General features: G+C 41.7%; 1 protein-coding gene across 2 annotated transcripts in view; it reads left to right on the forward strand.

Annotated features, from left to right (window-relative positions):
- Positions 1-300: 300 nt before the first annotated feature.
- The window catches only part of gemin2 (gem (nuclear organelle) associated protein 2), a 34,627-nt gene continuing 21,675 nt past the window's right edge, over positions 301-13,252 (forward strand). For both annotated transcript variants that reach the window (XM_080202801.1, XM_080202802.1), the window contains exons 1-5: positions 301-506; positions 1,768-1,888; positions 2,709-2,793; positions 8,651-8,740; positions 9,349-9,408. In XM_080202801.1, coding sequence (XP_080058927.1) covers positions 440-506; positions 1,768-1,888; positions 2,709-2,793; positions 8,651-8,740; positions 9,349-9,408 — 423 coding nt within the window. In that variant the 5' untranslated portion in view covers positions 301-439. The remainder of the gene's footprint in view (positions 507-1,767; positions 1,889-2,708; positions 2,794-8,650; positions 8,741-9,348; positions 9,409-13,252) is intronic.

Consider the following 13,252-nt stretch of genomic DNA (forward strand, 5'->3'; position numbering starts at 1 on the left):
AACAAATCCCGATAAAAACACTATTACTGCCCTAATAGGCTACAGTAAATGCAGTGAACATAGCACACATCATGTGAGTAAAATCATTCCTTTTCAATTGCAATAACACAAACTCCAGCTTTCACTAACGGGAACATTTCCAAATCATCCTTGAGGGCTGCCACTAAGTACATTGTTCCTTCGAAGAACCACAGCGGCCACTACAGGTCGAATGACTTCTCCTACACCAACTGTGATCTTCACTACGCAGTCGCGGTACCGTCTGCCGTCACTGCGCGTGCGGAGTATACGCACTGCCTCCTGGGTATTGGAGTTAAATCGGTGTACCGCGATTATTGGGACATAAGACTCGTTACCGGTGGCAGTTTAACATGGCGGGTTTCTTTGGTACCGTCAGATAGATTACCACGCTGTTTATTTGATGGGCTAAAAGTGCTGCATGGGGGAAGCGGTAGTTGGTTGGCAGTTGTCATGTGACGTTGGACGGGGTACTGAGCGTGAGCTGGGTGAGTAGCTGCAGCTTGTGTGTGTGAGAGAGAGAGAGTGTGGTTAAAGGCCTGGTCACTACTGAGAGCAGTCTCTGTATAACCAACACAGCACTCTAAACCCGTGTCCTGAGTTAGTGTGTCACTCCCCTGTAATTGGATGGGGAATCTAAAAGAAATCTAGCAATAACACAGAATGCCTCCTGATCCAGAGTTTAACGCCAACTCTTCAATCAGTTTAGTTTTCTGTTGCTGATAAGCATGCCAACTCTGTTCAAAGTATATTCCCCCCCCCCCCCAGCCCCTCAGTTTAAATACTCCTCAGGGGATCTTACTAAATACAATATTCCTTTTTTATAATATTTGCCACTACTGCTGGTATGTTGTTTGGTTTTCCCATTCTTTGATTTGTACTCACTGCTTTTAGTTAATTTTCAGCCTCAGTAATATGCAGAATGTGCCCCCCTTGGCTTGTGAACCTTTGTTATTTGCATAATAACTCATCACATCTTGCAGAAGCGTCATGGTGCCCTGCAAATAAATTACTTTTCATAATTCAGCAGCCATATTACCAGAATCCGCACAAGGAAACAATTTGGAGTGACTTATTTATTTAACTCAGTCCAATCCTACCTCTGACGTAGGGTCATCTCGACCTGAAACATTAACTCTGTTTCTCTGCACAGATGCTGCCTGGCCTGCTGAGTATTTCCAGCATTTTTTTTAAATTACACATTTCCTGTCTTTTGGAGGCAATAACAGCAGATAGTTGCGTGCATTTATTTCTGTTTATAGCTATGCCCCTATAAATTATTGATGCAAGGTTTAGAGAATTTTGCTGAGTTACAGAAAAAAGTGTGTTTTTCAATCAACCCTTTTTTTTTGAGATGGATGAAACAGTACAGGTAGTATCTTCAGTAAAATTTGCACCCAATCATGTGCAGAATCTTTAGTACTACAGAATAGGAAGTTCCTGATTCTTTAAATAGTGTAGTCAGATAATTACAACATGTATTATGCATCTTTGCAATGGTGGCACTTCTCAAATATGAACTAATCCAAAAATGCACCATGACCAAAAAAGTGGATTGCGTTGTCAGAAATGTACCTAGAAGCATTAATGATGATTCATAGTCTTCCTCTTCTGAAGTACCTCAGTGATAAATCTTCACATCCACGTTTAATTTTCATGAGGCATTAATTTTGTGACTATTCGGTCAATCAAATGTAGTCCTAATGTTTGTTTTTCTCTTTTTTAATCGGTGTGGGCAAAATGTGACAGCCATGAACTTTGAAGAAGATCTGATGCCCAGGCAGTTGCCTGTAGATGATTGGGATACAATTGAAGACTTTGACCCAAGTGTGCCACCCAGAACACCCCAAGAATACTTGAAAAGAGTCCAGTAAGTAAAAGTGAAAAAGTTGACTAAATTACAGTTAAATGTTTGATATAACTTCACATACAATGCAAGTAAAATACAAGGCCAATAAAGATTATTTTGCTGTGCAACCTGAGTTGTAACTGCTGTACTAAAGTATGGATTTAGATCCACTTTCCTGCTGCAGAATTCGGTTTGTGCCTGGTACGATTTGTCAACCTCGTGGCATTGATAGAGGCTTGGGAAGTAGTCAGTTTGCTTTGTTGTGGCTGATGCTTGCCCATGGAGATATAAGGGTGAGAAACTTAGTAGGTTAAATATCCTAAAAGCGAAAAGGGCAGTCCAGCCTAACTTATGTTAAGTATAACTTTGACCTTTCTCAACTCTTAACAGTCCAATATGCCACATAATACAAATTCATGCTAAAGCTAAAAAGTGTATCATATTTGTGAAGTAAAGTAACACCCAATATATAATGCATCCTGACCAGTTAACAGTAGATTCTTGATAACATGGTGGGAAAGTTCCTGCTTCTCATTCCAAAGGTGGATTATAGAAATCAGATGCCAAAATATGGCCATGCATGAATGAAATAGCAATACTCCAGAAACAGGAATAAAAATGTGCACTGTAAGTAGCTAAAGATTCATGGTGCTTCAATTTCTCATGGTTTTATCCTGTAACATGGTGGACAATTAGCATGTAGATAATGGACATTCAGCTGCAACACTAAAATGGATATCACTAAGAAATATTTAATGGTGTGATTTTGCTTTAACCTCTTCAGTTGCAGGTTAACCTACAAGTTATAATTTAGAGGTTGTATCTCAATTTTTGCTCTCAGAATTGAAGCATCAAGATGTCCTGAAGTAGTTGTGGCAAAAATTGACCCAAGAAAGTTGAAAAGAAATCAGACTGTGAATGTTTCAGTAAGTACAATAATTGGATACATTACATGAAAACTTTAGGATCTGTCTTTTTAAGGACTTTTTTTTAGGTTCTATGTCTGTTTTTGGCTCTGTAGTGTTGGTTTAATGCAACTAGTAAACTTATTGGAAAGATGAGATTGACAGTGAAAACTTGTGTGTCTTTATAATGAACAATATTTTAAATAGAAATCAAAGCAGAATTAGCTTAATTTCATAGAATCATAAAATTCCTACAATGCAAAAGAGGCCATTCAGTCCATCGAGTCTGTACCTGCCCTCTGAAAGAGCACCCTATCCAAGCCCAGTTACCAGCCCTTACCCCATAACTACGTGCGTAGATCATGACCAGTCTACCTAATCTGCATATCTTGGATGCTAATACGCAATTTAGCGTGGCCAGTTCACCTGACCTGCACATCTTTGGAATTTTTCCAGGAAAAATATTTTTAACGCACTGTTCTGTAGTATTGAGTGTGTAGAGCAATGTTAGATTGGCTGCCTTTTGGATAAGATGTTACATCTGCTTAAATGACTATTCACACATCTATGAATTTTTCTGTGTCCTGGTCATTTCCATCTACCGTTGCCATTAAAATCAGTTAACTAGTCACCTATTCAGTTGCTGTTTGTTGGACCTTGCTGTGTGCAAATTGCTTGCTTAATCATAGTGATTGCACTTCAGAACTGACCTATTGATTGAACAGTACTTTAGAATTGACTGACGAGGAGATAAATTGCTGTCTAAGTGTGTGTTTTTCTAACTAAGTTGTTCATCTGGATATGAGGTTTTTTCCTTGGTACTTTGAGTTTTGTGTCTTTGTGTTGTCATAGACATCTTCATAAGAAGTAGGAGAAGGTGTAGGCCACTCAAACTATTGAGCCTGTTCCGTCATGAATATAATTATGGCTGATCTGATTGTGGCCTTCACCCCACTTTCCTGCCTGTTCCCCATAACCCTTGACTCCCAACAGAGATGTGGTCACAGGGTAACCAGGGATGGGAATTGAATGACCCAGGGTATTCAGTATTTAGAAGGACAGGCATAAAGGAAAAAATGGTGGAGTGGCACTGTTGGTTAAACAAGAAATTAGCACAATAGTGAGAAAAGATATTGGCTCTGACAACATGGAGTCTGGGTAGAGTTGTGAAATACCAAGGGGCAAAAACATTAGTGGATGTTATATTGTAGACCCCCAAACGTCAATGGTGAGGTTGAGAATGGCATTAAACGTGAAATTAGTGATGCATGTGATAAGGGAATATTGGTGATCATGGGTGATTTTAAGCTGTACTTAGATTGGGCAAATCAAATTAGCCACAATGCTGTAGAGGAGGAATTTCTGTAATGTTTACGGGATTGTTTTCTTGACCAATATATGGAGGAACCAACTAGAGGGCAGGCCATCTTAGACTAGGTATTGTGTAATGAGAAGGGAATCATTGATGGTCTAATTGTACGAGACCCTTTGGGGATGAGTGACCATAACATGATAGAATTTTTCATCAAGATGGAGAATGAAGTAATTGATCCAGAGACTAGGGTATGAATCTTAATAAAGGCAATTAAGGACATGAGGTGTGAGTTGGCCTTGGTAAATTGAGGAGAGTTACTTAAAGGGATGACAGTGGGTAGCCAATGTCAAACATTCAACGAACGCATGAGGGAACAGCAATAAACTGTTTATTTCTGTCTGCACAAAAGCAAAATGGGTAAGAGGGCCAATCCATGTCTTACAAAGGAAATTAGAGAAAATATCCAATCTAAGGAAGAAGCATACAGATTAGCTAAGAAAAATAATAGTCTGAGGATTGTGAGCAGTCTAGAATTCAGCAAAGGACCAAGGGATTGAATAAAAAGGGGAAAATACAGTACGGAAATAAGCTTGCAGGGGGCGCAAGACTGACAGTGTTTCTGTAGATATGTGAAGAGAAAGAGATTGGTGAAAACATATGCAAGTCCCCACAGACAGAAACGGGAGAATGTATAATAGGGAATGAAGAAATGGCCGAGTAACTGATTATACATATTTTGGTTCTGTAATCAGATGCCAGAAATGTTGAAGAATGCAAGATTTAGTGAGAGGGAAGAACTGAGGGAGATCAATATTAGTAAAGAAATTGGTGGGATTGAAGACAGATAAATCCCCAGGGCCTGATAATCTACATCCCAGAGTACTTAAGGAAATGGCTCTAGAAATAGTGGATGCATTGGTGGTCATCTTCCAGGATTCTATACACTCTTAAACAGTCCCTGCAGATTGGAGGGTAGCAAATGTCACTCCAATATTCAAAAAGGGAGATAGACCAGTAAGATTCCCAGTGGGGAAAATTCTCAAATCCGTTATCGAGGACTTCATAACAGAGCATTTAGAAAGCAGTGGCAGGATCAGACAGAGTCAGCATGGATTTATGAAGGGGAAATCAACAAATCTGTTGGAATTCTTTTGAAGATGTAACTAGTGGAGTTGACAAAAGGGAATCAGTAAGTGTGGTATATTTGGACTTTCAGAAAGCAAGCACAAAAAATTATCGTGCAAGATTAAAGTGCATGGGATTGGAGGAAGTGTATTGAGATGGACAGAAAACTGGCAGAGAAGAAACAAAGAGTAGCAATTAATGGGTGCTCTTCAAATTGGCAGTAATTAGTGGGGTGCCACAAGGATTGGTGCTGGAACCCCAGCTATTCTCAATATAAATGATTTGGATGAGGGAACAAAATTGTTACATCTCAAAGTTTGCAGATGATACCAAGTTGGGTGAGAGGGTGAACTGTGTCAAGGATGCAGAGATTCTTCAGAATGATCTGGACAGGTTGGATGAGTGGGCTAATGGTAGGTGCAGTATAATTTGGATAAGTGTGAGGTTATTCACTTTGGAAGCAAAAACAAGGTGGAAGATTACTATCTGAATGGCTGTAAATTGGGAGAGGGGAGTGTGCAGTGGGACCTGGGTGTCCTTGTGCACCAGTCACTGAAGGTAAGCATGCAGCAAAGAAGGCAAATGGCATGTTGGCCTTCATTGCGAGAAGTTTCAAGTACAGGAGCAGGAATGTGTTGTTACAACTATTCAGGGCCTTGGTGAGGCCACACCTAAAGTATTGTGTGCAGTTTTGTTCTCCTTTTTCTGAGGAAGCATGTTCTTGCTCTTGGGAGTTCAGCAAAGGTTTACCAGGCTGATTCCGGGGATGGCGGGACTGATGTATGAGGGTTAGGATTGTTTTAACTGGAGTACCATGTCTATGTTTCGTGTTTTAGGTTGAACCTTTTATTGATGTTTTGTTTGCACTTCAATCCCACGCTCCTGATCTACGGACACCTGGTGCGGAGAGGGGAGGGTCGGGATGGCAACCTCCCTGTGAACCTGCTCCTGGGCCTGGCGAAACATGCCATTTTCAGGTCCAGGCAATCGAGGGGGCCGTCCATCCTGACTGTCTGCCCCTCTACCACGGCTATGTTCGTGGTCAGGTATCACTGGAGAGGGAGCATGTGGCGTCCACAGGCGCAGTTGACGCCTTCCACGCCTGTTGGGCACTGCAGGGGCTGGGGTGCCTTATTGACTTTAATAATCACATTTTAATTTGACGTTTTTAAGTTTCCTTTGTATTTAGATTTTGTTTGGGCTATTCCACCTTCTTTTGGGGAGCTGCCCCTTTTACCTTGTCCTGGTTTAACTTGAGTTTGTTTATTTGGTTTGACCTTAAAAGAGGTCAGACGAATGAGGGTGGGATCTCACAGAGACTTATAAAATTCTAGCAGGACTAGACAGGGTAGATGCAGTGAGGATATTCCCGATGGTGGGGGAGTCCAGAACTAGAGGTTACAGTCTGAGGATTCAGGGTAGACCGTATAGGATGGAGGTGAGGAGACGTTGCTTCAAAGTGTGGCGAGCCTGTGGAATTTGTTACCACAGGAAAGTAGTTGATGCCATTATATTGAATGCATTCCAAGAGGTGGCTGGATAAAGCACTTGAGGCAAATGGGATCAAAGGTTATGGGGGAGGAGAAAGTTGGATGACCAACCGTGATCTTTATGAATGGTGGAGCAGTCTTGCAGGAGGAGTCCACTTGGCTCTTTCTCCTATGTTTCTCAGTTACTGATCACATATGTAACTCAGTCTTGAATGTATTCAATGGAAATTGTCCAATTTGTGTACATTTTTGAACATAAGCTGAACTTGCATGTTGCCCATATCAAGAATCTAGTTCATTGTGAAATTTGCACATCTTTACAGGACTGTGCTGAATAAGATGCATGTTTTTCCTTGAATTGGTTTTGCAAACTTTAAAATGTATTTTTGTTGTTGTGTGATTAGTTGCAATAACCTTATTCAAAATTATGTAAGGTTTTATCAAAATTGCCAAAATGTTTTTCTATAAACATGTTTTGAACCAAAATTAAGTTGCCCTGTTAAAGAATGCATTGTGGATTGCAATTTAAACATAACTAAACCATTATTCAAAATGCACTGTGCAGAACCCCAATTAATATTTTGTCATATATGTCAGCAATGCAACCTCTATCTTGTTGCCCTCTTAGGTAATCAATTTTTCTTAAACCAGAAATGGTTCAGTAAGAAGTCTGTCAACACCAGGTTAAAGTCCAATAGGTTTATTTGGAATCACAAGCTTTTGGAGCACTGCTCCTTCATCAGGGAAGTGGAGATAAGATGGCAATGCCAGATTCATCAGACGCACTCATAAGGCAGCCCTGAACATCATCCAAGCACAACGCACCGTGCTCTCAAGACCAATTGTAACATTGTCATCAAACCAGAAGACAAAGGAGGGGCCACCGTCAGACTGAACAGAATGAATTACTGCAAAGAAGTGTACCAATAACTGAACAACCAGGAACACTACAGACTGTTACCTGCAGATCCAACCAAAGAACAAACCCACCACCTCAACGGACTGATCAAGACCTTTGATCCAGACCTTCAGAGCACCCTACATGTTCTCATCCCACATACTCCATGCGTTGAATATTTCTATTGCGCCTCGAAGATGCACAAGGCCAACACACCCATCTCATCCGATCAGGCAATGGGACCCTGTGTGAGAACCTCTCTGGCTACATCGAGAGCATCCTGAAATCCATCGTACAAAGAACCCCCAGCTTCCGTTGCAACACTGTGGACTTCTTACAGAAACTCAGCACCCATGGAGCAGTTGACCCAGGAACACTCCTCAATACAATGGATGTTTCGACACTCTACATCAGCATTCCTCATGACGACGGCATTGCTGCAACAGCCTTCATACTCAACACCGACAACTGCCAATCTCCAGATGCAATTCTGCAACTCATCTGCTTATCCTGGACCACAAAGTCTTCACCTTCGACAACCAGGTCCTCATCCAGACTCATGGAGCAGCCACAGGGACCAAATTCACACCTCCAATATGCCAACATCCTCATGCACAAGTTCAAACAAGACCTCTTCACCACAAAGGACCTTCAACCGACACTCTACACCAGTTACATAAATGACATTTTCTTCCTTTTGGACTCGAGAGAAGAATGAATGACAACCTGATGAAGGAGCAGTGCTCCAAAAACTCATGATTCCAAATAAACCTGTTGGACTTTAACCTGGTGTTGTGAGACTTCTTACTGTGCCCATCCCAGATCAAAGCCAGCATCTCCCCATCAGAAATCGTTCCATTACAGTTTTAAACAAATAAGTAATAGTTATCTTTTCACTTGTGGAAAAGAGAAATCCATCTCCCTAACCCATCTGTTATGTCTTTGTTGTAGAAATGCAGCTGCATTCATCTAAGTTAAAGTATAGATAGTTTATCATGTTGTACATGCTGCACACTTTGTCATAATTCCATTCATATATATATATTTTAGCTGTCTGGATGTCAACCTGCCCCTGCAGGATTTTCTCCCAGTCTCCGATGGCAGCAGCAACAAGTAGCAAATTTTTCAGTCCTTCGACAGGTAACCTATTTGCTTCGAAAAAATGTTTTTTATGTATTTGGGAATCTTACTGGGGTGAAAATGCGTCCAGAATTACATTAAGGAATATTAATTTTCCAGCCAGCAGGCAATGCTCCATTTAAAATAAGCTTTTCGTTGTGTGCCTGACTTATAATTAGCGCATTCTAATCCCCAGGTGACTATTTCTGTAATTTAATGGCATTTTCTATGAACTTCTAGTTATAAAGTGTTTAGTATATGCCCAAGTAAGTGAAATTACATGCAGTTTCAGTCAATTTTAAAAATATATGTAGGAAAGCTCACAAAAATAGCATTTGATTTGGATATTTGAACTTGTAATTCCAAAATGAAAATTGTGCACATTGGAATTGTGTAGAAATTGGGATGTTTCTGTGTTATGGAGCATGAGAATAATGTGAATTGCTGCAATATAGGCTTTGAATATGGAATGTAGCCCCAAACATCAGTGTGAACTAAACGCTAAACTGAAAATACAATTTTATGGTAATATATTGGTCTTCTAGCAGATTTCTTTTCTTTTTTCTTTTCAATACAATGGTCCTTGTACTTTGAGAATCATGGCATTTATTTTATTCTCTTTCCCCCAGAGTATAGCTAAACACAGGAATCATTGGAAGTCACAGCCTTTGGACAGTAATGTAATGCTGGTACGTCATTTGCACTGATCAAACACACCTTTCTATTGGTGTATGAGAGTTAAAGAGTAGCATTGGAAATTTTATGGTCATGTCTTCAAAAAGGCTTGTTATCCTATTAATGCATTGTATACATGCAGGAAAAGATGATTGTTGCAATTTTCAATAATGAGTCCACTTTAAATAAAAATAATAATTCAGATCCAGAATAAATTAATATTTGAATTTGACATTTTGGGAAATAAATTGTAGGCATGAATTTGGTTTCCACATGTCGCTGAACATTATACTGTGCCCTTTTGCTGGTTTGTGCTATGCCCCTGCTGTTTCTGACATGGCATGCCATCTTTTGAGCATCTCCTGCTTGCTCCAGAAGCAACTGATTCGGTGTTATCGCAACGTCATATGGCTCGACTGGCTGAGATGATCCTATCTACCAAATTTGGACCATGTATGTCCATTGGACAAACTCGGCTGTCACTTCACGAAGACCAAGCATTCAGCCGCAAGATGGTGCCCTGCAATAATATTATTTAAAGGATAATTTTAATGAGTTAGAACATAAGAAATAGGAGCAGGAGTAGGCCATCTAGCCCTTCGAGCCTGCCCCGCCATTCAATAAGATCATGGCTGATCTGTCGTGGCTCAGTTCCACATTCCTGCCCTCTCCCCATAACCCTTAATCCCCTCGCTTATCAGAAACCCATCAACCCGCGTCTTAAAAATGTTTAGCGAGGTAGCCTCCACCACCTCAACGGGCAGAGAATTCCAGAGATTCACCACCCTTTGAGTGAAGAAGTTCCTCCTCAACTCCGTTCTAAACCGCCCCCCCTTTATCTTGAGGCTGTGCCCTCTAGTCCTACTGTCCTTTGTGAGCGGGAAGAGTCTCTCCACCTCTATCCTATCCATCCCATTCATCATCTTATATGTCTCCATGAGATCTCCCCTCATTCTTCTAAACTCTAACGAGTACAAGCCTAGTTTATTCAGCCTCTCCTCACAGCTCAACCCCTTCAATTCCGGTATCAGCCTAGTAAACGTCCTCTGCACTCCCTCCAAGGCCAAAATATCCTTGCGTAAGTGCGGTGACCAAAACTGCACACAGTACTCCAGCTGCGACCTCACCAATGCCCTATACAGCCGCAGCAAGACCTCCTACTTTTACATTCAATCCCCCACGCTATGAAGGCCAGCATCCCATTCGCCCTCCTGATCACCTGCGGCACCTGCAGGCTGGGTTTTTGCGACTCATGCACAAGGACCCCAAGGTCCCTCTGCACCGTCGCCTGCTGCAGTTTTTCGCCACGTAAGTAATAGTCCTTCCTGCCATTATTCCTACCAAAGTGGACCACGTCGCACTTGCCAACATTAAATTCCATTTGCCATTTCCTGGCCCATACGCCCAGCCTATCTAGATCCTTCTGCAGACTCTCCACACCCTCCGCGCAATTTGCCATTCCACCAATCTTGGTGTCATCAGCAAGTTACATGTGAGTTTACTTTATTTCCACAAACTTGGCCTAAGTTTTTGGCATTTTGGTCCTTGGAGGCCAGGAAGACAGAGGATCCAGTTATGCTCTGGTGGTAGTTCCTTGTATTCTGAAACTTGACTGGGACATGGCGTAGTGGATGCAGAAGGATATAGCATTTGGTCTCTGCAGAAGACCATCCCCACAAGGGTTTAGAGAGCTGTTCTTCTACCTTCACCTGATTCCTGCATGTGCTTTTGCCATTCCTAGTTTTCCTATGCGGTGCTATCATGGCTGAAGCGTAGCTAGTTGAGAAATGCTGACAATCAGTGGGGAAAACTGCAACTGGCCTTCCATTGTGTCCTTGAACAACCTGGACCTTGAAGGCCTGACTTTGGACTGGACTACTTTGGCATTAATAGCGGTGATTCAGAGGTGACATCAAAACCACTGGCGGTGAAATAGTGATGGAAGTACTGTCATCTTGAGAGAGGATTGCAAATTCATTGCTGGGCTGCTGTTACATTGTACATATTGCTATGAGCACTGGTATCTACTGCATTCATAGCAGTAGTCTGAGCCAATAAGGGAGCAAGTATTGATTTCCATCTAAGTTTCCACTGCAGAAGTGAGACGTTGGATGGCTTCCATTTGTTCTACAGTAGAAGTTGAGACAACAGTTCCCATCAGTGAGGTCTGCTAGTACAGTCATGGAGTTGGCCACTATTTTAGTAGAAAGAATGAGCTTCAAGCTCAGCACATTGCCCTCTACCAAACTGCTTCATGCTCCTTGACAGTGACAACAGACCATCTGGCAGACCTGCCAGATACACCAAGCATCTTGATGTAGATCAAAGTTAGGGCTTTGCAGCACACTGCCCAATTGAAATCCTTGAGTCTCTTGCAGCAGAACACATGCAATCTCACTAGCTTGTAAGCTGATCCAGCTGTATGCCTGGGAACTCACCACAGCTCTCCTAAATACCTCTAAACTATGTGCAATACCAATGGCTAGGACTGTGAGATCAAGTGATAGTGCTTCTTAATTACTGGCATAGGGCTGTCTGTCTTTTCCTCTCGGTTTTATTGATGTTGTCCAGGTGGCAGACCTTGGGTATCTAAAAATAAAAAAGCAGAAGGTGGGTTTGAGGAATTGGCATCTTTCAGTATGAAGGAAAAGTGAGAGTAGAGTTGAGAAGTGGCATAAGGCTTTAACTCGCCATTCCCTCAATGTTCTCAGCAGCATTGGATGTTGCAGGCTCTGTTGCCAGCATTTTGAGTGATTGAATAAAGTGATGGAGGCACTCTCCAAACCATCATCCCCAATCTCCCCTTTTGCTGCCTACTTCAAAGGAGAGGGCAGAATGTTTAATTGTTCTGACTGTGTCTGGGTGTTGTGTTTGTGAAAGCTGAAACTTTCTGGAGGCAGAAATTTGGGTATGAGGCTGGCATCATTGGAAAATTAAAAGCAAAATATTGCAGAGGCTGGAAAGTCTCAGCAAGTCTGACAGCATCTGTGGAGCGGGAAAAGAACTAACATTTTGTGTCTTGACTCTTCTTCAGCTTTCATTGAGAAATGTATGGGAGAGGTTGTGTGTGTGAATTTTGGAAGTCAATGCTGAGTGCTATTAAGTGCAGGTGGGGGTGAGCGATGGGGATGTCATGCATTGGGCAGCTTGACAGGTTGGTAGTTATGACTATGAGAGGTGATGTGAAGATGTATTAAAAATAAAAACGAGAAGCAGGAGTAGGTCATTTTGCCCTTTGAACCTACTGTACCATTCATTATGATCAAGGCTGATCATAAAACTTAAAAATTCACACCCTCTTCTCCCCATATCCCTTGACCTTTTACTCCCAAGAGCTACATCTAATTTCTTCTTGAAATCAGAAAATAATTTGGCCTCCGTTACTTTCATGGTAATGGATTCCACACATTCATTCTTTGGGTGAAGAAATTTCTCAGTACCTCAGTTCTAAAAACCCTTATCCTCAAACCACAACCTGGACTCCCACACCATCGGGAACATTCATTCTGAATCTACCCTGTTAGAATTTTATAAATTTCTATGAGATCCCCCTCCCACTCTTCTAAACCCCAATGAATACAATTCAAGCCAACTAAGTAGCTCCTCATATGACAGACCTGTCATCCCAGAATTCAGCCTGATAAACTTGCGCTGTACTCCTTCTATAGAAAGGACATCCTTCGTCAGATAAGGACACCAAAACTGCACACAATACTCCAGGTATGGCCTCACCAACACCCTGTATAGTTGCAGCAAAATATCTCTCTAACTGTACTCAGATCGTCTCACTATGAAGGCCAACATATCATTTGCCTTCTTTACTGCCTGCTGTACCTGCGTGTTTTCAGCGACTGATGC

This window comes from Carcharhinus amblyrhynchos, chromosome 14, assembly GCF_965287045.1.
Source record: "Carcharhinus amblyrhynchos chromosome 14, sCarAmb.v2.hapA, whole genome shotgun sequence".
Taxonomy (NCBI): domain Eukaryota; kingdom Metazoa; phylum Chordata; class Chondrichthyes; order Carcharhiniformes; family Carcharhinidae; genus Carcharhinus; species Carcharhinus amblyrhynchos.